Genomic DNA, 26,015 nt, shown 5'->3' on the forward strand with positions numbered 1-26,015 from the left:
AGCCTTGGATTTTTGAAGCAGGAGACATAATGGAAGTACTAGTATGTGTACTTGCATGAACCACATAATGGGCCGATAGATTGATAGGGGGTATTTTGCTTTAGTCATCTATGTATATACCAAACACTTAAAAAACTAGACAAACACAAAAATTGGAGAGGTCATATAGTAACATCTTCAAAATAAAAAAATAACTAGTAACATTCCACATATGAAGACAGGATAACCTACTTTCCCATCAGAATCTTTTTGTTGGGCCCTTTCCCCAGGAAGTCCTCTGGTGCTGTTCTCTTTCGTACTGCTCTCGTTGGCTTAGTATCTGATGTTCTGTGGTGAACAAAACATACTGGAATTACAAATGGACAACAGAAATGGAAGTGTTTAATGTAAAAGAAAACACTGTTTTCTTAAAAAGATGAAAGCTTGATATTAGTATAGAACACTCATCAGATAAAAGATAAAAATGCCACACCATGGTACAAATAGTGGTATACAAATTTTTTTTCGATAATAATACATCAATTTGTTCTGGGAGCTTAATTACAAGAAATTTGAGATGAAAATTTCACATAAAATAAATTGGAGTGATTATATTATTGAGCTCAACTTATATTTTTTAAAACCCTCATCCAAGTATATTTTTTTCCATTGATTTTAGAGAAAATGGAAGGGAGGGAGAGAGAGAGAAACATGGATGTGAGGGAGACACACATTGATTGGTTGCTTCCCACATGCTCCCCAACTGGGGCCAGCTATCAAACCTGCAACCCAGGTACGTGCCCTTGGCCAGGAATCAAACCTGCGATCCCTCGGTCTATGGGCCAACGGTCAACCACTGAGTCATACTGGCCTGTGCTTAGCTTACATTTTATATGAAATACATATACACCTACCTCTACATAATAGAACCACATCAAATTATATTTTAATATTTCTCATATTGCTTCAGTATGTATTTACCTTTCTTTCACAAAACTTGGGCAGCCTTCATTTTTCCATGAGTTCCAGTTTTCTTCAGTGTTTAATATATGCTGAGAAAAACAAGTTACATTTGAATAACGGGAGCTTCTAAAATTCTATTTGGTTCTAAGAAAACTAAATATAAAACACATACCTCTACCATCTTTGAAAATCTTTCTCCATCAGGTGGGTTTTCAGATAGCAGCTGTGATTAGAAAGAATATACTAAGCTTTCAACAACTTTCTGCATCATAGGAGTGGTTTGTAGGCAGAGAACCAGGAAGTGTTTGTGGTCTTGTACCTGAGCTTAACTTTATCCTTATTTTCCTATTTGGGGCTGAAACAAAGAAAATTCTAAATTTCCATTTTGTTCAATCATGGGTTTGTTGCGTGTTGAACTTACTTGATAAACTGATTTTGTAGTATCTTCAATCCAGAGTGACTGCTCATCAGTTAAAACATAGTTTGAACTACGGAACAAAGCAATAAAAGCATGCTTGAGTTAACAGATTCAATGTACATTCAATTTTAAGGTTTACATTCTTTTTGAAAAAACACAAGACATGTAACAGAAAAATCATAATATAAAAAGTGTCAAAAATTACCAAGACAAGATCACAAATGAGATAATTATATGAGAAACTTCTTGCATTTCATCCTCAAGATGGTTAGAATTGAAGACATGAAAGTATGGAGGAGACTAAAACATTCCATTAATTTGATTAAATATAAACAGAGCAGTGAATGTTTCCTAAAATACTAAGTTTAATGTGGGGTGAAAACCTCTGAGAGATATTAACCTATTCCTCTCCATCAGGGGTGGGGAGCGTCTGGCCTTTGGGCCATATAAGGCCCACAAAATCATTTGGTCTGGCGCTGCCAAGGCATTAGGGATAAGTTAATTACATGTTTGACCAAATATAGCAGCTAATTTTTAAGTTGATAATTTTGTATGGCCTGCAAATGATGTTATAAATATCCAAATTGGCCCTTGGCAGAAAAAGGTTCCCCATTTGTGCTCTAAATGATGCACATTCAGATGGAGCATGCTGCATTCTTTTAAAATGCATTCCAAATATAGTGAATAAAAACCCCAAGCCCTAAAGAAGGCAGAGAGCAGACCCAAATTATTAATAGTTGGCATTAGTTCAGCTCTCACTGTGTATTAGGTGCTTTATGGCCAATCGATAAATATTAATAGACTACCATGTGCCGAGATCTGAGCACTTTACATGCATTACTCATTTAATTCTCAGAACGAGAAGGTGTGCATGTTAAACAGACTTCAGTGGTTCAATGATCTGCCCAAGGCCATAGAGCTTGAATTCAAATCTAGGTTAGGCTTCAAAAAGCCCTCGATCTTTCTCTGTGCTATACCAAATCTCCACGACAAACAGAAGGATAAGAAAGAACATTTCTGAGTGCTTAATACGTGTTATCTTAAAATTACAAGTCAGAAAGAGCTGAACTGCCGCTAGTGAGTAATGAAAGTGGGATCTGAAACCAGCAGGCAGTAAAGCCATGTTTTTACACAACTACCCTGGTAATATAATACTTCTTTGCAAGTATTTACACCTTTTTTCTAAAACAAATATCCTAACGTCTAGTCTAAATAAAAGCTCAATTATCTAATATTGCTGCAAAAGAAATGTTTTAGGGATGTGACCGTTATACATAAAATGAGCCCAATACATAAGGAAAATACATCAAGTCCTTCTCTTTGTGGTTTATAAACTACTATCCATTTATTAATTTATACTTACCTTTTGAATTTCACCTGTCCCTTGAGATATTGGAATAAAATGAGATACTGCAGTAGGATGTGTCGGCGAAAGTTACTGTCACTCAGTTGTAAATCCATCAACTACTCGAAAAACAAGCATATACACAAACACATTAAATTAAAATTTTGCCTAAAGGTACAGGTTATGTTGTTACAGAAATGAAAGATTTCAATTCAAAAAACATTTGCTGAAGGCATTACCGCACACGAGGCATTACTGCAAAAGCCCCAGGACAGAATGGCAAAAGCTTCATTTAGATTTCTATCAATTTATGTCATGACATATTTGTGTCGGTGGATAGCAATGTTATATTTATGGTCCTGAAGTCAGAATAAAGGCAGAAATATAAAAAAGCAAAAGGCTGCCACTTCCCCACATATAAAGATACAGTGGTGAGAGCCCTGCTGGAGTGGCTCAGCTGGTTGAGAGTCCTTGCATCAAAAGGTTGCTGGTTTGATTCCCAGTCAGGGCACATGCATTTATTATAAAATAAGTCTACAAAACAGACTTAATGCAGAACAACCTCTTTCATCATAGAAGCCAAATTAGTCTTACTTGTAACAACAAGGAAGAAAGAGGACTCTAAAACTAACATTCGTCAGCTTTAACCAAAAGTAAGAAACATTTCTATTGAACTTAAATTAAAAAGTATATCAATAGAAAAAAAATATTTTTCTTATGCTTAGTGAGTTATACCTTTTCACTTGTTAAAAATTTTGCAAAATATACATGTTCTCCTCCTGTTTTTAATTCTTCCATCTTTTTTCTTGAGGCCTGAGTATCATCTAATTTATAACTCTTGAAAACAGCCAGAACTTCTTCTGAGTACTGCAAAGTAAAAATATCAATTAGTTAAACTTGCCATTGTTGCCCAATAATTTGTTTAGTACTTTTCTGTATCTGAATATCTAAAATTCATTCCCAGTTACCATATATGCATGTGGTAAGGCAAATTAAGAAAATTATGATAGCAAAACGAGGGTAAAACTATTTTGTAGATTTATGGGACTGTGAAAGTAGGAATAAACTCCTCTCGATGAAATGTGATTTCTTATGCAGTGTGTGTAAGGGGCAAACAGAGAAAGGAATGCTTTGAGAGTATATAGAAATTTACCAGTGAAATTAGTTATTTAGCCAGTTATGGAAACTCTTAACCATTTCTGTGCTAAAGACTGTGACAAAATGAAACAATGATGTCACACCCTATCCAGTTGAGGGGCAATTCCAGATGATTCCTCACTCATCATTTAACCTGAATTGAAATGTTGGTCAAAAAAAAAAAAAAAAATGCGTCTAAAATAAAAACTTAAAAATAACACAGAACATATACCATCCCATTTTTAAGAGCTATTGACCTTACATTTTGATTATTAAAAAAAGGACAACTGATCTGTAAGTAGCTAAGAAAAAAGAAATACAGAGAATTCTTATAAAACAGGGCTTAAACTTTTTCTGTAAAGGTTCAGAGAGTAAAATAAGTATTTTAGGTTATATATATAGCTCTTATATGGTCTCAGTTGCAAGTACTCATCTGCTATCATAGCCACAGATAAGGAACAAATGAGTGTGGTTGTGTGCCAATAAAACTTTGTTCACAAAAATAGGCAGTAGCTTGGATCTGGTCCAAGGCCATAATTAGCAGACCCCTGTTCTAACAAAAAAGCTGAAATAATTTTGTGCAAAGTACAGACAATGTATTCTGCAAAAATTTATCAATTCATGTTGATAATACTACGTTATAAAAATTACTGACTTTTAAATTCTCATCATTTATAATCATGTTTAAGTATCTACAATTTAGCTACTGTATATTATGAAATAGATACAAAAACATAAGAGGTAGCCCTGGCTCGGTAACTCAGTTGGTTACAGCCCAATACCAAAGTAGTGGGTTCAATCCTCAATCAGGATACATACAAGCAATCAATGAATACATGAATAAGTGGGACAACAAATCCATGTCTCTCAAATTAATAAATAAAAATTTTTAAAAAGGAAGCGGTATAATTATATAGTGAAAAGTATTCTGGACAGAGTCAAGATTTGGCTCTGCCATTAGTTATAAAATGTTGGACTTTTGGTAGTCTGGGATTGGCGACTCACCTTGAGAAAAGTTTTCCATGAAATCTTCTCATAGCATTGCACAGGGTTCCTGAAGTAATCCTGAAGTGACCAGAATTTTCGATACAGGTTGTAATCAATTGGAATGGAGCTAATAAAATAAATGATATATAAGTAATTTAAGTTCTCTTAAAAATATCTAAATGCTTTTAACTTTTCTTGGGTCACAAACTCTTTTAAGAAGTTGGTGAAAACTACGGTCTGTTTCCCCAGAAAACTGCACATTCATAAATACTTATATCATAAATAATTTCAAGTGAAATTAATAAATAGACCCCCCCTTTATCTATAGTGATGGAATCCTTGAATTTTGGTTGTATGCATCATTTAAAACAGCAATGAAGCCTTTTAGTATAATCCATACGTAAAAACTGCTTGAGATATTAAATACTGCATATCCCAAATATCTATAAAAATGTTCAATATTATTGCTATAAAATTAATTTTGTCTGTAATCACAATTGTGTACTTCATTCTTTCTAAATAAACCTCAATTGAAACAGTGGATTATAGTTAGTTTTCCTCTAAGCTTCATGCCCATACAAATATTCTAAGTAAGACTGCAATTTAATATGGGAAACAGAACATAGGTTTGGTTATCCACACAGTCCCATGATCTTAAGAGTCCTGCCATCTCTATTCTGCCAAATGACAGCAAGTTAACCTCCCATTCTTCATCTTTAGGATGGATATATCAAAAATTACCTTTCCTGATGACTAGGGAGTATCAGATACATATAATAATGCTTTTGAAAGGATTATAGTAAAAATCAAGTGAGTATAATTTTTAACATCTACTAAAAAGGTTTTTTTGGAGGGGGGAACTAATGTTTAAAAGACTGAAAAATGCCTTAGTTTCTTTGTATATAAAATAAGATAGAGTGAAAAAGTATAAGATAATTTGCTAGTGTAAAATTTAGTTTCAGAAGTCTGAAAAGTTATATTAGTGACCTAAGAAAAAACAAGGGGCAAAGTATTTTAGTAAAACATATGGTAGCACATTTGATAAAAAGCTCACCACAGGACTTCAATTCATATTGTTAAGAAGACAAACTGCAAGTCAATATCATAAAATATCCATTTAAAGAATAATTTTATTAGTTTTGAATTGACATCAATTGGAATAACACTTCAAAAACAACACACACATCGAAAATCACAATAGTAACACATTACATCTTTCATTCACACTTCTGACAACTTAGCTGCCTGGAAAAAAGCTGTGAACTTGGAAATAATTGAAAAAGTCCATGATTTGCAAAAAAATAGCAGTCACAAAGTCCATGCATTTTATTTTATAAAAGACTAGAGGCTCGGTGCACAAAAATTTGTGCACTCAGGGGGGAGGAGGGGTCCCTCAGCCAGGCCTGTGCCCTCTCGCAGTCTGGGACCCCTCAGGAGATGACCACCTGCTGGCTTAGGCCCGCTCCCCGGGGAATTGGGCCTAACATGGCAATCAGACATCCCTCTGGCAGCCCGGCAGCCCTCGGGGGATGTCCACTTGCCAGCGGGGAGCAAGCCTAAACTGCAGTCGGACATCTTTAGCGCTGCTGAGGAGGCAGGAAAGGCTCCCACCACCACCGCTGTACTGGCAGCCATCAGCCTGGCTTGTGGCTGAGCAGAGCTCCCTCTGTGAGAGAGCACTGACCATCGGGAGGCAGCTCCTGCATTGAGCGTCTGCCCCCTGGTGGTCAGTGTGTGTCATAGTGACCAGTCATTCCCAGTCCTTCTGCTGTTGGGGTCAGTTTGCATATTACCCTTTTACTATATAGGATAGAGGCCTGGTGCATGGGTGGGGGCCGGCTGGTTTGCCCTGAAGGGTGTCCCAGATCAGGGTGGGGGTCCCGCTTGGGTGCCTGGCCAGCTTGGATGATGGCTGTTTGCAGCTGGTCACACCCCCTTCAGGGTGGGGGTCCCCACTGGGGTGCCTGGCCAGTCTGGGTGAGGGGCTGAGGGCCGTTTTCAGGCTGGTGGGTGACTTGTAGCTCCCAACCTCTCCATTTTTTCTTTTTTTTAAATTTATTCTGGGATTTATTTACCTTCTATAGCTATCACTGGAACTGAGAGCCGGCTTTAGCTCTGAGGCTCAGCTCCAGCTCTGAGACCTCGGCTGCTGAAAGCAGGCATCTGGGTTTATTTGGCTTCTATAATGGAAACACTGCTGCAGCTCCAGCTATGAGGCTGGCTGGCTGAAAGCAGGTTTCTGGGGTTTGTTTAGCTTCTGTAATTGCAACATTGTTTCTTAGAGTGCAGCTCAGAGGCTGGCAGCGGCAGGCGGGGAACCTTGGCTTCCTCCGTCACTGGAGCAAGCAAGCCTCCTGTTCGTTTCAGCTGCCTGGCTGCCAGCCGCCATCGTGGTTGGCAGTTAATCTGCATATCGCCCTGATTAGCCAATGGGAAGCGTGTAGGAGGTATGGTTAATTACCACGTTTGTCTATTATTAGATAGGATACTTGAAGTTATCTCTCTATATAAAACCCTAATATGCATATAGACCGAACGGCAGAACAACCGATCACTATGACGTGCGCTGACCACCAGAGGGCACATGCGGAACATGGCAGGTGTCAGCAGCAGGTGGCAGTGTGTGGAACATGGTGGGCATTGGCTGCAGCGGGACAGTGGAACGCCAGACCAAGGCCGTGCGCTGGTCACTGTCATTGGGGCGAGCCTCTGGTGGTTATTGAAAATTCTTTTGCTCCTGCGTGCCATGGTCTGCTAGGTGCTCACACCCGCTGCCTGGTCGCCCCTCGCACCCACTGACGGAACTGGCCATGCTCGCACCCACTGCTGGTGCTGGCCCCAATCACTCTTTGCCACCAGTGGGTGCGAATGGGGCCGGTGCTGTCAGCGTGTGGGAGTGGTGGCGGTGGGAGCAGGACTACCGGCAGACAGGGTACCGGGGGCTGCGGCTGGAAGGGCTGGGCGGGGATGCAGAGGATGGGCTGAGACCCACCCCTCTGCTCACAGCAGCCTCGTGGCCCACAGTTCCTTTCAAGGTGCACGAACTCGTACACTGGTCCCCTAGTCATATATAATAAAAGCCTACTATGCTAAGTGTCAGGTCGACCGCTCAACCAATCAAAACATAATATGCTAATGATATGCTAAGGCCGCTCAACTGCTCACTATGATGTGCACTGACCACCAGGGGGCAGATAGCTGACCGGTCGACCAGTCACTATGGTGTGCACTGACCACCAGGGGGCAGATGCTCTGAGCGGTAGGTTAGCTTGCTGCTGGGGTCCGGGCGATCGGGACTGAGCAAGACAGGCCAGATACGCCCTGGAGCCCTCCTGTGTTACCTCCCTGGCTGGCCAACCTCCCATGTCCCTCCCAGGCCCTTATTGTGCACTGGTGGGGTCCCTCAGTCTGGTCTGCACCCTCTTGCAATCTGAGATCCCTCGGGGGATGTCGGAGAGCTGGTTTCGGCCTGATCCCGCAGGCCAGGCTGAGAGACCCCATTGGTGTACAAATTTGTGCACTGGGCCTCTAGTGCTTATATACTCATCCAGATTACAATGGCTTTGAATTATGTGTAAAGTTAGGTAAATAATTTAGTAAGTTTAGCTAATTTTGATAATGTTAACTGCTAGAGTAACTGCTAATATCTCAAGCATGTGGATCTTGCTTCAAATCAATAATGAAGAATACTGACAACTTTTAATTGACAAAAATCTAGCCTCTGCCAAAAGTTTTGTCAAGAACCAGCAATATTCCAAAGAATCTAATGGGCGTGTTAACTTTTGCTTTTTCTAAGCTCTTTCCTAATATCAACTCTGAAAACAGGAAAACAATTATCTGAACATCAACTTCTTTCTATAATTAAAGCAACATTAATGGTTTACAAAATAAGATTATAGGTATGAGTTTTCTCTGGGTCAAATTAAAAAGAAAGAAAAGCCACAGAACATTTCCCAAAATGTGAAAGTAAAATGGAATAAGAAACAGCTATATAAATTATTTGTATTCATGAAACAATACAATATTTAACATTTGTATAATTCTATACACTTCATAAAAAAAGCCTACTCTATCCGTAATGCACATGAACAAATAAGTCTCAAAAAAATAATCCAAAAGACAAAACACTATATATAATAGCTACAGGACACTGAATAAATACTGTCCTAAGTGCTTTACATATATCACTCTATGAAACATCAATACATATAGTCATAATAAGGATAACAGATCACTTCCAAATAGCATCTCATTTAATCTCAACTGAAGCAGATAGATGGCATCACTACATTTTTAAATACTCTGAAACTGAGTTGCTGGTAGGTTAATAGTTTGTTCCAGGTTATATCAGTAGTAAATACAGGAATTATGCCTGGAGCTACACTACTTTCAATGTTCCTTGGGGCTATGTGTTTGAATTTGAAATGTGGGATTAAAGGAATATATCTCCTTGTACAGATATAGAAACCCTTTCTAGATCTTCAGGAAATCTTTCAATTGCAACTGATGATAACTATTTTAAAGAATTCTAGTGAAAGTGTTCCTGTATAACTTCATGTTTCGCTTCCTCATTGCTTCTAACCAGTACTAAAAAGAAATTATTTGGAGGGAAAGCATAGGGTTATAGAGGATGAAATAAGAGACAGTGACAGAAGGGGAGCAGAAGGGAGGAGGAGAGAGAAAGGAACTTTCTTATCTCTCCTATTTCATTAAATAATCAGGCTCAATATCCACAGGTATTGAGTCCACAAAGGTGAATGGAAAGGAGGAGGGGAAGAGGACCTAGGTTGCTTATGCTTGGTCTTTTAAATGTTATGAACATGTATAAAATAGGCTGTGTAAACAATGAACCGTCTGTGCACACAATTTAGAAACTATTGGATACAGCCCAGTAGTAACTGGAATTTATAGTTTTAAGTAATTTACATGAAAGTTACAAATAAATCTACAAGCATGATTTCCTTCATCTTTGTCTACATTCTCTCTCGAGAACTCAGTAAGTCATTAAGGTATTAATTTTGTAAATCAAGAAATCTGGACTAAAAACTCACCAAGTTGTTGGAGCTTCATCATCACCCATTTCACCTTCTTCTACATCCATTCCTTCTTCTCTATCTTCAGCGTGCTAAGTTAAAACAAAACAAAACAGTTCAGCCTGTTGTGAAGCAGTTGTCAGGCAGAAGGTAAATGCTGGAATGTCATTCACACAATGCTAGAAAATCGTTTGTAGAAAAGTCTAGTCATAGTAACTATCTAGACCTATAGTTAATCTTTAAGGCAATGTGAATTTTATGCAACAGGGATCTGAGAACTCAAGACCAGCATGACAATGATATAGGAGAGCTATGAAAACAACGTGAAGTTTTAAACCAGTATTTCTCCAAACATAGTCAGTAGATTCTCTCTGGGAATAAAGAATGTATGGCAAAATACCTTTTGGAAATATATACAACGACCTTTTAGAGAATTGAGAAAACCATTAGTATATTAAGGACTCTAAGAACTGTAGTAAATAAAGTGAACTTAAGTAGTTTTTAATCTCCAACTTCAATTTGACTACGGAAATCCTCCCTAATTCCTACACAGAACACTTATTAATCTGGGAACATGACAGGATATGCTGTGTGTCCAGCTCTATATTGAAAATTCAAAATAAGTTCACATGGAATAGTCTAAGAAGTACCTAAAAGATATATAAAGGTGAAGGACAAGATTTCGAAAAAACCTTAAGCAAAGCCAACATCACTTCTGAACTGATAATGGTTTTATACTTTAAGTAATAAATTACATAAAGTAGTCATTAATCTACAGTGAGATATTAGTTTTATCTAATTAATAATTTTTAAAACTTTTAACTGGCTTCTAAATGAAGAGGAGGTGCTGAATGACCAGGAATTTCCCAACTCTGGACTGTCTTCTGGATATATCATAATCTTAAAAAATCAGTGGGCAAACAATGGATTATTTAACAAATGGTTCTGAGATAACTGGATTATTTGGAAGGCAGCTATGCTCACCACTATACCACCAACGCAAGATAACTGGATTATTTGGAAAAAAAATAAAATAATTCAATTTATTTTAAACTAATATGTCTGCTGGGTTAAAAGGAAACAACAAAACTTTAAATGCACCAGTAGAAAACAAAGGGGTTGATTCTTATGGAGGAGAAGCTTTAAGCATGACACAAGGCCAGAAATAATAAAGACCAACAAATGTTAATATTATAACCAAATAAAAAAGTTCTATACAGCAAAGACTCCATAAAGTTACAAGTAAAAGTATAAACTGAGAAAAAGTCTATCAACATATGGTAGGCAATGAATTAATATTCTATAAAATGAGTTTTTACACATCAGTAAGAAAAAGACATTTCACAGTAAATTGGGCAAATGGCAAAAATAGGCAGTTCTCTTTCTCAAGGCTTCAAACCAGCACAGAAGTAAATTCCAATCAACAAACAGTAAGTTCCTCGATTTTATTAACCAAGGAAATAAGTTAAAATAAAGATGACTTACTTTTTAAGTACACAACAATTAAGCAAAGGTTTTTTTTTTGTTTTTTTTTTTATTGCTTAAAGTATTACAAAGGGTATTACATATGTATCCATTTTATCCCCCCGCCCTAGACAGTCCCCTAGCCTCCCCTATCCCCCAGTGTCTTATGTCCATTGGTTATGCTTATAAGGAAAAGGTTTTTAAAAGTTGGTAATTCCCAGGATTGCTGTGAGGTTGTGCGAAAATGGGCAGGCATTCTCTATGTGCCACTGGTGATAGTATCAATGATTAAACCCTCAAGTAAGTAACTGGGCAACATCCATCAAAATCTGATATATGTGTTATTTAGACGTAGCAATTTCACTTATTAAACTTTATCTTACAGACACACCTGTATAATATAGCAATATTATTCACTATAATGCTGTTAACAACTTTTCACTTTTAGACGTTATCTAAATGCCACCGTCAGGATTGTTATACATCAAAAAATTTATCAAAAGCCATGAACACTGATATACATATAAACATACTGATGCAAAAATGCATCCAATTTTTTTACTACTTGAAAAGAAGAAAGTGAATTTCAGAACAGTATGTAGTGTGTGACTTCATTTTTGGAATAAAACTAACTTTATATAAAAAGTCTTACAAGGTTAGAGAATGTTAAGAGTGGTTATCTTTTGGGCCTTGGATTATGGGGTAGCTATACTATTTTAAATATTTCTATTTTGTTTGAATTTTTAACAGAGAATACATATTATTTCTATAAATTGGAAATAAAGGTTTTTAAATTTTTGATGACTTAGAAGACCCATTCATAAGTTACTTCAATAATAAACATAAACATGTTCTGTTAGATTTTATATCAGCCTCACCTTCTGACCCAAGGTGCTTTCCTGCTCATTGGTATTGAAAACAGTGACATTTTCCAGATTAAACTGACTCTGCAAATTAAGACCTATTAAAAAAAAAAAAAAGATTTCAGAGCAAATCCACCAAACACCTAAATTAAGAATGTAAGTTTGTTGTCATATAACTAAAACATATGCAAGAATAAATCCATAATTAAGAAAAAGCTCAAGTTAGAAACACCACCACACTTGTATGTTCAAATTGTTCTAAAATTCATTTCTTAAAGATGGCTTTAGAGCACACGGAATTCTACATACAATATAGTTGATCCTTATTATTCATGAATATTTAAGAACAATTTTATATAATGCAGTATATAGCAATTTATAATTTTGCTGAATCATAGATAAAAAAGTGTATTAATCAAAAAGTGAGAGTATATAACAGTATTTATAGGAAATATATTGTAGTTAATGAGCCAGGTTTCTCACTGTCAGAGAAAGAAGTTATACATAAGCAGGTCTACTGGTGGCTGATAAACTCAGAATATTAGTATAATCTCATGGTTTTTGCTGTGGGTTATTGAAAAATATATATATAGAGAGAGACAGTGTGTTTCTGTGATTTATAAGAAATATATCTGAAAATAAAAACAAAAACAATAAAAAAAAAAGAAGGAAAAAAAAGAAATATATCTGGTTTTCATCCTCAGTTCCTGGCTCACAGCTCCCAAACTGCTTGGAATTTCGTAAGTGATGAGAGCAACAATGGTGACTCTTATTATGTTAGAATCATTTCTTGTTAACATGACAGATTCTAATCCATTAAAAACTGGAAAAGACTTTCCTGCAAAGCACGTTTAATGTAAAAAAGCTTACCGGATTTCTCAGATAAAGGGAAAAGCCTGGCCAAAAAGAGTTGAATTCGTCCACAGAAAACTGTGTTCTGGGATTTTGATAATCTTCTTAAGAGATCTAATAATATATGGAAATAAAGGTTACACAGAAGAGATGATTCTTCTTTAACATTCATACCCACAGTTTTAATCAGTTTGTTAAGAGTATTTTCCTAAAGAAGCAGTTGTCAAGATGGGGGTAGAAACTGTCACAAAAATGCAACAATTAGAAATAAAAACAATTAGAAATAAAATAAGTTTAACATGGGCAAGATAAGCTTTACCTTTTTTTTTCCAACACACAACAAACAATATAATTTAAAGTCATTGATCAGTTTTAATAAATCAGATTTATTTAAAAATGAAGGTGCTAGTCTAACAAATTTTATTATTTGTGGTTAATTGAACCACCTGCTTTTCTGGCCATATTTACATATTAAAAAACAATCATTTACCACTGAATTACCTACCATTGCACATACGTAGTAAATAATTTTTCCCAGCAGAATAGAATGTATTCTGAAATTAAGACAGAAATAATTACTATAGTTCAGAAGTTGCTGCACATCCTTCAATAAGTCACAGGAAGTAAAATATTAAAGAATACTAACATGCACTGAGAATCTACTATGCCACTTTTGCTTTTTCTAGGCAAATAACATTTTCAATGAAATAAAAATATTTTCTTATATAAATCATGATACCAAAACACGGTTTTAAACATGAGAAAGTATACATTTTCAAGTTGTTATTACTAAGTACTTCAACTTTTTCTCCATAAATGACTCTTACTTGCCTCTCCCAAGAGAGCAGAATACATTAATTCTTTCATAGGAACAAACTTTTTAGCAATTAGCAGTATTAGAAATACAAACAATAAAATCTACCCTCACAATTCTGGATCAATAGAAAGATAATGTTAGTAGAAAAAGAATCTAAGGCACTTACTGATTTCCAAGTAGCAACATTTTTTTCCACAAAAGTGAATATTGTGTCACATTGATCCAAGGGGAGACAATCCAAAACATCTCCCAACAATACAAAAGGTGTAGATGCGGTGCAAATACCTTTATGCCAAATTGAAGGGAAAAAAGTTTAAAATACTGTTGAATAAAATAGCACATGAAAATCACTCTGAAGAATATCTTAAAGGTATACTTTGTCAATCCTAAAAAGTCTTTAACAGACAAGAAATGAGAGGAACCTAAAAGTTCCCAAACAGGACATACTTAAGTTTTGGTATGTGTACTCAATAATGATGATGATAAGATGTCTAGAGCATTTGCTATATGTCAGGCACATTAACGCTTTTAACCCTATTAGGTAGATAATATTCTCTCCAGTTTACAGGATGGTAAAACTGAGATACAGAGAAGTTAAATAACTTGCCCAAGATCATAGAGCCAGTAAGTGGTAGAGCTGGGATACGAACCCAGGAAGTCTGGCTTCATAGTCTGTTTTCTTCACCACTAAGCTATTCAAAAGAATATAATGCAGCCAATTAAAAATGGTGGTTATGATCACTATAACCTGGAATAATTAAGTGAAAAAGGCAAGATTCAAAACTGTATGTATATTATGGTTACGACAATAAAAATTTTAAAAGACTAGCAAAACTAAAACCACATACCAAAATGAATGGTAGTTTTTAATGTACAGGAATTGTGACTAGTACTTTTTTACTTTTTCTCATTTCTAACTGTTCTGCAATGTTGCTAAAGGGTCTTTGAGACTTGAGAAGATTATTTTTAAAAAGATAAGGTTTGATATTGATTTCAATTATTATTGAACATTTAAAATAATAGTACATATTGTTTTAGGGGACAGAACAGTAAAGTTGTTTATTTCTAAATTCAACATTGTTAAAGTAAAGCAATAAATTAAATATTTTAAGAAAAGGTCATTTAGTCTAGCTAAAAATACTTTAATCTCTCTGCTAATTCTGCCTTCTATTTTAAGGTAATATAATTACTAACACTTGTTAAATGTTTAAGAGAGTAGCCACCTAAGCATGGCATGTAAAATAAATAAAATAAATATTACTGTAAGCTCAACACAATGCATTAATATAGTATATTCAGAAAAAGAAGGCAATATTTCCAGCTCTGCTGTGCACTGGTAAGATCACATCTGGAATGTGACGTAAGGGATACTGCCTAGAGTCAGTGGGTGGCATAAGGCAGCAGATTTCAACTCAATACAGGGGAAATCTGATAATCAAAACTACCTAACAGAAATAAAATACTTAGCTCCATCAATGAGTGTAGAGACTAAATGATCACCTGCCAGGGATGTTATAGAGCAGTGGTTCTCAACCTTGGCTGCACATTAGAATCACCTGGGAATCTCTTTAAAATCCTGATTTCTGGGCCTCATCCTCCGGAAATTCTGTTTCTTTGTTATGGGTGGGGCCACAACATTAGTAACGAAGAAACAGAATTTCTGGAGGATGAGGCCCAGAAATCAGGATTTTAAAAAGATTCCCAGGTGATTCTAATGTGCAGCCAAGGTTGAGAACCACTGTTATAGAAGGAAGGCAGGAAGCCAGAGATGAGACTGGACTAGATGACCTTTCAAGTCCCTTAACACTTAGATTCTGTAATACTATATGTATGCCCTGTACATCCAAGAGATTTGAAAGGCATACTCCCTGCCCTTAATTGCAGTGTAGTTTGGCATAACTTAACTCACATTTGATAATTATAGAACTTAGATTACTGTAAACGATTCTGATTCAGTAAAAATCAATTTAAAATAAAGATCTCTGGTTATTCTGATGAGGTGGGTTATATACATGATCCCCCAGAACTTTCACAACCTGTGTCCCAGCCTCTACATGGGCCTCGTTGTTTCACTTTAACCTTGGCCACAGATAGATACCTTCTTCTTAGTTCCTAAACAACTTGCTATATTCATACTTCCATGATTTTGTTTACAATGCCTTTTCTGCCTAAAAAGTCCTCCTCCTACCATGTGGTAAATTCTTAATCTTTCAAAATATAGAGTATACAGTGTATCTAAACCAGTGGTTCTCAATCTTCCTAATGCCACGACCCTTTAATACAGTTCCTCATGTTGTGGTGACCCCCAACTATAAAATTATTTTCGTTGCTACTTCATAACGGTAATTTTGCTACTGTTATGAATAGTAATGTAAATATCTGATATGCAGATGTATTTTCATTGTTACAAATTGAACATAATTAAAGCATAGTGATTAATCACAAATACAATATGTAATTATATATGTGTTTTCCGATGGTCTTAGGCGACCCCTGTGAAAGGGTCGTTCCACCCCCAAAGGGGTCGTGACCCACAGGTTGGCGATGCACAGGTTGAGAACCGCTGATCTAAACGAAAACAACAAAAACCCTTATACCTTTGAGCAGCCCACCTCATCTGTTTCTGAAGTACACTGGACATAAATTATAACACTTATTATATCCTGTTAATCTTATGTGTCCTATGAGTTTTCTTAGGGTAGGCAATTTTGTATATATTAACAAAAGTGTCTGAAACTGACCAGAAGCTCAATAAATATTTGCTGAGTTGAATTTAATAAACTATGGACAATTTGAAAATGTGTCACATACATAAACAATACTATATTCTCTTTCAAGGAGGAATTTTCCTCGTCAAACTAAAGTTAAAAAAGCATTTATTTACAGTTTAACTAAAATCATAAGTCCTCACCTTTCTCAAATAAAGCAAAAGTTCTAAATATAGACTTTGTACAACTTCAAGTGTTAAAAACGTTGCTAGTCTACAAGAGTAACACATCAATGTACTCAACGTACTCAATGAACTAAGCAGATGCTGCTAACTGAGAGGAGCTAGGCAAGGAACACTCCATTTTAGAACTCACTAAAGTATGCTGAATGAATAAGTGAATAAATAAGCATTTTATATAAAAGTTTAATATGAAAAGTCAGAATTTAAGAATTACGCTGAGTTCACAAAATAGCCTGCCACTACACTAGGTCACTTTTACCATGTATATTCCAGTTTTTGTAGGAATAAATATCAAAATAATAATGTGACTAAATGCTTTATACATTAAAAGGCATTTCACATAAATTACCTAAATTAATCAAAGGAAAAGTTTAACCAGATCAACTATTTTTTCATTGCTTCTTTCCGTAAATATTTAACGAGCTCCTATGTATTAGGCACTGTGTACTTACTAAGCCTTTTAAAAAAATCTCCTGCCACTGTCCCATTTGGAGTCCCCTATCTAGTTTTCCCTGCCAGCAGTCTCTCCCAACCCAACTCTTCGTCCATAGCTCCTCTTTAGCCTGGTATACAAAGTACTTCACAGAAGACAGTAACTTATGCTTCCTGTGTCTCTCCTTACCGTGTTCCTCATCCTCTCACTCCCCTGCTGCAGTTCTTTAGCCATGCTGAAGTGGGCCCTTACAGATAACTATCCCATCTGTTTCTGCCTGACAAATTCATTCCTCACTTCCCAGCTCTCATGCGACAGCTTCCTTTCTAAGACCTTCCTGATTCCTTTAGACACTGAAGTTTCGAGTATTTCAACCAGATTTCATTCCTACTTCAACCGCAGTGATTACACCACAGTAAGACATTTACACTGTTTCCTCCATTAGCTACTAGGCTCCTTGCAGTCAGAAAATGTTTTATTCACCACTGAATCTCCAAGTCCTAGCTTAGTACCAGGCACATAGTAGATGCTCAGAAAATACCATATTTTTCCATATATAAGATGCCCCCTAGGTTTTCCAACCCAAAATTAAGAAATCAGTATTTTAGGCATTTTGCTGGTTTTCCTCTTAGGGCAGCCGTGGGCAAACTACGGCCCGCGGGCCGGATCCCGCCCGTTTGAAATGAATAAAACTAAAAAAAAAAAAAAAGGCCGTACACTTTTATGTAATGACTAGAGGCCCGGTGCACAAAAATTTGTGCACTCAGGGGGGGAGGGGTGGTCCCTCAGCCCGGCCTGTGCCCTCTCGCAGTCTGGGACCACTCGGGAGATAACGACCTGCTGGCTTAGGCCTGCTCCCGGGTGGCAGAGGGCAGGCCCAATCCCTAGGTACAGCCCCTGGTCGGGCTCAGAGCACGGCTGATTGGGGAGTTGGGGCGCCGCCCCCTGTCATGCACAGAGCAGGAAGATTGGGAGGTTGTGATGCCACCCTCAGTCACGATCAGGGTAGGGCCGATTGGGGGGGCTGGGGCACCGTCCCGTCACACTCAAGGCAGGGTCGATGGGGAGGTTGCGGCGCCACCCTCGGTCACGCACAGAGCAGGGCCAATCAGCGGGTTGGGGCACTGCCCCCTGTCACTCACAGAGCAGGGCCCATCAGGGGGTTGGGGCTCTGTACCCTGTCACGCACAGAGCAGGGCCAATCAGGGGGTTGGGGCGCTGCCCCCGTCACACAGAGCAGGGCGGATCAGGGGGTTGGGGCACCGCCCTCTATCACCCACAGAGCAGGGCTGATCAGGGGGTTGGGGCGCCCCACTCTCACACTCAGGGCAGGGCCGATGGGGAGGTTATGGCTCTACCCCGTCACACACAGAGCAGGGCCCGTGGGGGGGAGGGGGTTGGGGAACTCCCCCCATCAGGCACAGAGCAGGGCTGATCAGGGGGTTGGGGCACCTTCCCCTGTCACAAACAGAGCAGGGCAGATAGGGAGGTTGTGGCCCCACCCCCTGTCACACACAGAGCCGCAGGGCAATCAGGGGGTTTGGGCGCTTCCCCCTGTCACGCTGATCCTGGTGCCAGGAGGCCTCATGGCTCCGCTGATCCTGGTGCTGGGAGGCCTATTACCCTTTTACTATATAGAATAGAGGCCTGGTGCACGGGTGGGGGCCGGCTTGTTTGCCCTGAAGGGTGTCCTGGATCAGGGTGGGGGTCCCCACTGTGGTGCCTGGCCAGCCTGGATGAGGCGATGATGTCTGTTTGCAGCTGGTCACACACCCTTCAGGGTGGGGGTCCCCACTGGGGTGCCTGGCCAGTCTGGGTGAGGGGCTGAGGGCTGTTTTCAGGCTGGGAGTGACTGAAGTTCCCAACCGCTCCTTTTTTTTTTTTTATTCTGGGCCAGCTTTACCTTGAGGCTTGGCTCCAGCTCTTAGGCCTCTGCGGCTGAAAGTAGGTTTCTGGCCTTTGCTTACAATGTTGTGAATCTGCTGGCTGAAGTCTGGCGGTATTTGTTACAATGTTTCATAAACTGCCCGCTCAGAGGCCTGCAGCCGCAGGCGGGGAACGTTGGTTTCCTCCGCACTGAGGCAAGCAAGCCTCATGTTAGTTTCAAGCTGCCTGGCTGCCGGCCGCCATCTTGGCTGACAGTTAATTTGCATATCTCGCTGATTAGCCAATGAAAAGGGTAGCGGTTGTACGCCAATTACCATGTTTCTCTTTTATTAGTGTAGATGTTTACTTTGAATTTATATTAGTTCACACAAACACTCCATCCATGCTTTTGTTCCGGCCCTCCGGTCCAGTTTAAGAACCCATTGTGGCCCTCGAGTCAAAAAGTTTGCCCACCCCTGTCTTAGGGCCTTCTTCTTTTTTGGCTTCCTAAGGAGTTGTTTTTCCTGTTTTCTCTACTGACTGATCATGCACTCAGTGGTAGGCAGTCCAAACTGTCTCTCTGCAGCTCTATTGCCATGCTCTTTTGCACAGTTGATTACATTTAGTTTGAATTTTTCAGAGCAAGACAACTGCTTACAGGTATTTATCTTTTTATTTTTTGACATCTTTATGGGCTCAGAACACGGTCACTGTGGCATCTGTCTTCACCTCCAACTCCAATTACGGCATCAGGTGATGTCAGTAACAATAAGGCTCATGATTGGAGGAAGCCTGTTTGACAAGGTATGGGCAGCTACATACCCTCCTCGGCTGACTTCCATGTATGACGCCCCTCGATTTTCAGTCTAACAATTTTAGAAAAAAATAGCATCTTACATGGAAAAATAGAGTATTTAACAAGTGAATGAAATAACTGGAGAACAAAGAAAGTACTAAAATGTGTGCTACATACTGAAAAATAAAGGTGAGCTACTTTCATTGGTCTAACTTCTTGGTAAAGGTGGTAAGAACTTGAAAAATGAACAGTATCAGATAGATGGAGAGGTATGGGATGAATATGTTTGTTTCTAACCCTCACTACAGGATATTTTTACTGATTTTAGAGAGAGCGGAAGAAAGGAAGGGAGAGAGGGAGGGAGGGAGAAACAGACAGAGACAGATACCAATGTGAGAGAAACATCGATCGGTTGCCTTCCATATGCCCCTGACCTACTGGGGATCAAACCTGCAACCTAGGTATGTGCTCTGACCGGGAATCAAACCTGAAACCTTTTGGCATATGGGATGATGCTCCAACCAACTGAACAACCTGGCCAGGGCTGAGAATAAGTTTTAAATAAAGCATATCGTGTCCCAGATTTCTTAAAAATAAAACACATACTTACCTTCAGTTACTCCCCCAATAGCAAGAGAAATAATAGCTAAAACATTTTCACACGATGAGTGATTTATCTACCAACAGAGGAGAAAACAATTTAATTTAGGAGCCAGAGTTCAGACTAATTTGCTAACAATAAAAACATACCCTGTCATTAAACTGATTATCACAAATATGGGATAAAGCTATTTCTCATAGAAGATAAAATTATTTTTAAGATGAAAATACAAAAAATGGGTAGTAATAGAATTACTAATCTAGAAGTATATTAAGTAAATAATAAACAGGCAAGTCACTTAAAATCCAATGGTCTTACAAAAATGGTTTCATTAGCATGATTAAGCCTGTAAGCTAATCAAGCACAGAAGTGCTGATGCCATAACTCAATCAAAGGCAAAGGCAGAGCCAGAGGAATGAATTGTACTGGTACATCAATATGTCTGAGGGAAGGTTTTAATAGAAGTAGTACCTAGGTTTGATAACACCATAAAATCCAGCATTTATTGTGCGTTCATTAACTGTCATTTTACACAACAACGTTGAAAGAATGTCATTTGCTTTCATACAAAGAAACTGAGGCCCAGAAAAGCAAAGTAAGGTGCCTGGTGCCTCACAAAAGGTAAATGAGTAGGTCTGAAGAAGAGGAAAGAGTGAATTCTGATGCAGAAAGGGACACTATTATTGCCACAAGAAAAAGATCTACCTTCTTGGGACCTAACCTTCACTTAACCAAGAATAAACTTTTGAAACTTTTTCTTTTATTATTCACTAATGTTAAATAAATTCAGATTTTCCATATTTAGAGTAAATTTATCAACTGAAGTTAGACAAGCGCTAGTTATTCTTTTATGTTGATGAGAAGGATGACATAAGAAAATGAGAGCATGGAACCCCAGTTCCCATGCTGAACATCCTTGGACTGGACTTCTTGTGCAACTACAAAATGTGTCACACTGTCCATACAGCAAAATGAGAGACCTAACTTCAAATCCCAGTTCTTGCTCAGGAAGACCTAGTGTCAACTTCTCCCATACTGTTCACCTGGAGAAGGCTCTCTTCATCTATTAAACCGAACCCTTATACTGCACCTGTGCTGCCAAAAGCCTTATTACATTACTCCTAGGCTATTATCAAGGCAGCTTTCACAAAGTAGCAAGCTCACTCTAGAAAAAGTAATCATATTTAAATATTCATTCTAAGAATAAAAGCAAATTTTAAATGACCTAATTAATTAATTTGCCAGCAAAATCTTAATAAAATTATACTTACAATTTCTTCTTCTAGAACACCTCTGAAAGCTTGGTCAAGGGTACATTTTTTTTCATTTTCACTATTAAAAACAAAAGATACCTGCATTTTTAAAACAGCTCAGGATAAGTATAAAGATTTAGGCAAGGTGTTTTAGGGATATCAATGCCTTACCTTCCGGGTAACTGGCTGAAGGTATTCAACAATGGCTTGATATTTTTGTTGTTCAGAGCTTCTCTGGTAGACTTCTAGAAAAATAAAAATAGCAAATAATTGAAAAGATTTTTACTTATTATTTTCTGAAAAACATGTCATTCATTAGTAATATGTCTAACTAAAAAATGTTTGTAACTGGGAAAAATTACCTATCAGTCATTCTATTAGTAATTCTTATTCAAATGCCACTTCTGATAGACTCTCATTACTTTAAAGCTGGCAAGATCTTTCTAGATTGATTTTCTCATTCCAGTTTTTTCTTCCTATCATCTCTTTAAATACTACATTCATGAGAATATTCTATTTATTTTAAAATATATTTTATTGATTTTTTACAGGGAGGGAGAGGGATAGAGAGAAACATCCATCAGCTGCCTCCTGCACACCCCCTACTGGGGATGTGCCCCAACCAAGGTACATGCCCTTGACCGGAATCAAACCTGGGACGCTTCAGTCTGCAGGCTCTATCCACTGAGCCAAACCTGTTAGGGCTATTCTGTTTATTTTTAAAGTTTCCAATGGCTCCTTATTTACAGATTTTGGTTTTGAAGTTTTATATCTCCTCTCAAGGTCCTATGATAATCCCATTTAATCTATCCAGTCTTACTTCCTACTCCTCCTAACACAGTCTCCACTAAGGTCTAGCCATTTCCCCCCATAATTTTCTATCAAGCGCACTCTAGTGTATTCATGCATTCATGTTGTTTTTCCCACCTGTCCAAGCAAATTCTATCCATTCTTCAGGACCCATCTCAAGTCCTGTCATCTCTAGGTAGCTTACTCAGCAGTCCCTCACTACAGTAAACACTGAATACATACCTGCTGATTGTCTTAAAGTAGTCATAATTTAAAGACAAAAATATTGCCAAGTCATTCCTTCTGTGAAAATTCACATACACTTAAAAAGTCATCGTATTAACCTCACAGGAATTAGATTTATACTGGAAATGCCCGTTCCTGACTCTGCCATGATCAGGCTGTCATCTTGGTCAAATCCCTTAATGCTTCATTTTCCTCACCAGTTAAATACGAGGGTTGTTCTATCAGTGGTTCTCAACCTTGGCTGCACATTAGAATCACCTGGGAATCTTTTTAAAATCCCGATTTCTGGGCCTCATCCTCCGGAAATTCTGTTCCTTTGTTACGGGGTGAGGCCACAACATTAGTAAAAAGAAACAGAATTTCCGGAGGATGAGGCCCAGAAATCAGGATTTTAAAAAGATTCCCAGGTGATTCTAATGTGCAGCCAAGGTTGAGAACCGCTGGTGTAGGTGACCCCACCGCACACCGAGGCTGAAGCAGCACTATCCTAGAGACGATCTCCAATTAAGTGGTCCTTTCCAGGGCTACTGTGATGATCTTGGATAGTCCTAGCAATTACTCTTAGCAGAATTTCAAAGCACCAGAGATTAGAGCAAAATGCACAGAAAGAAAATATCCCTATGACATAAACAAGATCTACTCTGGCAAAAAGAAACAAACCCCATACCGTATGGTAAAGAAGTAATAATAACCTGCACACAAGAAAAATTCTTACTACAAAAAAAAAAAAAAAAAGTCCTTTCATAGAATGTTCATTCTGGCATCGCTGTAAGTACACAGGCACTGTTAAATACCTAAGCCGTTAAATCATGCCTTGAAACACAGGCGCAAACGCTAAAGACAAATTCAGTCAAACAGGATTTTTCATGCTGGGGATGTATGAACAACATAAAAAGAGCAGTACTGGGTTTGAAGCCAGGAAAAAACCACCACTTTAGTCAATCACTTCACTTTTGGGGGTCGGGGATGAGGGAGGTTTGTCTCAGTTTCTACCTCATCTACGAGGGATCATAAAAGTTAGCCTAATTAACAGTGTTAAGAGGTACATAAGCTCACGTAAGCTGTTTCTCAAATGCGAAAATTACTCTTCCCCAACGTGAGAATAAGATGACCTCTGGCCACGCTTCCTTTCCCCCTGAGACTCTCTCCATCCCTCTCCGAGGAGCGAGGTGCGGAGGGTTCAAGGTGCGCGGAGCTCGCGGCCCGGACCACCTGGCAGCGAGGGGGCGGGGCGGGAGCCAGCCTTTGGGTTAAAGCCGAGGCGGCCCTCCCCTCCCAGCAGCATCCCTCCCAGTTCCGGAGACCCAGGTCCGGCTCAGCGGACGTCGCGGAGCAGCTGGACCGTGCGGGGCTCCGCCCGCAGAGGAGCCCTTCCCGCTGGGCGCCCGGAACGCGGGGTCCTGGGTCCGGCCGGCGGGGTGGCCGAAGCGGGCAGCAAAGGGGCGCAAGAGGCAGGTAAGGCGCGCCTCCCCCCCCCCGCCCCAGCCCCCGACGGGGTCGAAAGCCTACGGCTGCGGCGTACCCCCCTTCACTCCAGGGCAAAATCCCAATAATCGCAGGGAGAGGAGGGCAAAGAGTAGCGCCGGGCCCAGCTCCCACCCTCCTGCCGCCCGCTCACCGTAAACCGCGTCCGCGCTTCGGGTAAACTGAAGAGCGGCGGCGTCGGAGACATCTTCTCGGCTGCGCGTGCCCGCCACCGCGCTGCGGCGCAGGCCGATGACGTCGGGGCGGGAGCAGCGAGACGGCCGCCTCCGTGTGCGGCTAGAGCGGCCCGCGAGCCGAGGGGCGGGGCGGCTGGCGACCGGGAGCGTCCGTGGTGACCGAGTTCAGGTGCGCGTTGGAAGATGGAGGCAGCCGCTCAAGGCCAAGTCCGGGTTCGGGGGTAGCCCTTGGGGTGACGGCGTGTGCGCGGCCGGGCGGGGAATAGGCCGCGGCGCGCACCGGGGCGGCTTTTCGGGTTTGGGGAGGCCGGGCTGGTTACGGCTCCGTGGGCCGCGCAGGGAGGTCCCGCTGCCGGAGAACGCGAGGCCGGCGGGTTATCCGGGAAAGCTCCGGGGGAGTAGGGGCCGCGGCCGCGGGCTGCCGGCCGCAGTCATTGCCGCGGACGGAGGCGTCTCAGTCCGGACTTACCCATCAGCCGTGGAGTTAGGTCATGGGCAGCTGTAGCTCATCGGCAGCTCACTCTTCCGTGATCATAGAAATGTCGTCTGTGTCACGGGGCTCTTGAGAAGCGGTAATAAAATAATGCATGCAAGTGTGGCTTGCATAGCAGTGTAAGGATTCAGGCAGGATTCTGTGCTACAGGGGAATGGGTGGCGCTGCCTGCAGGGTAGAGGCACCCCTTGCAAAACCCCGTCCCCTCAATTCCCTCCCTTGTCTCCTCTCCCTGGAGAGGCTTGGCCCAGGAGAAGCCAAGTAGCAGTAACTTTCTGAGTTGGAATTATGCTGCGGGGAGAGAAATTTTGTATTGACCCAAATGCGAAGAAATTTCTGCCAGTTCTTATTCCCCTAAAAGAAGAAAGTTAGGTGTATTTACCTAAGCTTCATTGGCCTCTAACGGGAACACAGGAAGCCAACAAAAAGGTAACTTTGCAGAGTGTTGCCTGTAAGGGGGAATTGTGAAAAGTGACGGCTACCTGGAGCATTGCAGTCTTTTTTAGAATCAACAGAATCATTCAGGTTTAATTGTATAACAAATCTCAAAATTGGCAAAATAAACTGGTATTAACTGATTTAATAGGTAGCTGTTGTAAGGGAATTATCGTGGGGCGCAGCGACAGTGTTTTGGACAGGTTCAAGCCTCGGCCTGAAGAGAGGGCACAGTCCTTTCATTGCCACGTGCAAGTCCCAGCCAAAGCCTTCCCAGCACAATGGTAGCCAACAGCTGTAGCTGTTAGCTTGAACCTGTGGTCTGAACACGTGACCCCACGTGCCTGAGTGATAGAGTCAGGTGCATGTAGTTGAGTAGGATCAAAACCCACGAGACTGTTGTAAACATCTTGATCACGCCCTTGTGGGTGTCGGCACTGCCTCCTCATCAGAGAAGCAGCGTCCCACCGAGACCCAGCTTTCATTCTCTTGTCTGTCTTTTCTCAATCCTTCACCGCCCCCTGTCAGGGTCACTGAACCAGGCTGAGCTGGCATGGCACTTAAGGCGCCCTGGGGCTGAGTGTGCTGTGGCTGTGCCGGCTCACCACAAATTATATTACAGATGATCATTAAC

General features: G+C 40.0%; 1 protein-coding gene and 1 long non-coding RNA gene across 9 annotated transcripts in view; one reads left to right on the forward strand and one right to left on the reverse strand.

Annotated features, from left to right (window-relative positions):
• Positions 1 to 24,530, reverse strand: part of THOC1 (THO complex subunit 1) — a 33,069-nt gene extending 8,539 nt beyond the window's left edge. Inside the window, exons 1-16 of the mRNA XM_059706504.1 lie at positions 24,411 to 24,530; positions 21,929 to 22,002; positions 21,776 to 21,836; positions 20,514 to 20,580; positions 14,025 to 14,143; positions 13,547 to 13,595; positions 13,060 to 13,155; positions 12,205 to 12,287; positions 9,881 to 9,954; positions 4,848 to 4,956; positions 3,441 to 3,572; positions 2,724 to 2,824; positions 1,364 to 1,430; positions 1,115 to 1,165; positions 961 to 1,031; positions 232 to 327 (exon numbers count right to left, since the gene is read on the reverse strand). Of these exons, the coding sequence (XP_059562487.1) occupies positions 232 to 327; positions 961 to 1,031; positions 1,115 to 1,165; positions 1,364 to 1,430; positions 2,724 to 2,824; positions 3,441 to 3,572; positions 4,848 to 4,956; positions 9,881 to 9,954; positions 12,205 to 12,287; positions 13,060 to 13,155; positions 13,547 to 13,595; positions 14,025 to 14,143; positions 20,514 to 20,580; positions 21,776 to 21,836; positions 21,929 to 22,002; positions 24,411 to 24,464 (1,304 nt within the window). The 5' untranslated portion in view covers positions 24,465 to 24,530. The remainder of the gene's footprint in view (positions 1 to 231; positions 328 to 960; positions 1,032 to 1,114; positions 1,166 to 1,363; positions 1,431 to 2,723; positions 2,825 to 3,440; positions 3,573 to 4,847; positions 4,957 to 9,880; positions 9,955 to 12,204; positions 12,288 to 13,059; positions 13,156 to 13,546; positions 13,596 to 14,024; positions 14,144 to 20,513; positions 20,581 to 21,775; positions 21,837 to 21,928; positions 22,003 to 24,410) is intronic.
• LOC132239742 (uncharacterized) overlaps positions 24,031 to 26,015 on the forward strand; it is a 60,566-nt gene continuing 58,581 nt past the window's right edge. For 3 of the 8 annotated variants that reach the window (XR_009454138.1, XR_009454140.1, XR_009454142.1), the window contains exon 1: positions 24,566 to 24,622. This is a non-coding gene — a long non-coding RNA (uncharacterized LOC132239742). Of the gene's footprint in view, positions 24,248 to 24,515; positions 24,623 to 26,015 lie in introns of those variants that run through there. The other 5 variants (XR_009454137.1, XR_009454136.1, XR_009454141.1 and 2 more) reach the window with 5 other exon arrangements.

The sequence above is a fragment of the Myotis daubentonii genome, chromosome 8 (assembly GCF_963259705.1).
Source record: "Myotis daubentonii chromosome 8, mMyoDau2.1, whole genome shotgun sequence".
Taxonomy (NCBI): Eukaryota; Metazoa; Chordata; class Mammalia; order Chiroptera; family Vespertilionidae; genus Myotis; species Myotis daubentonii.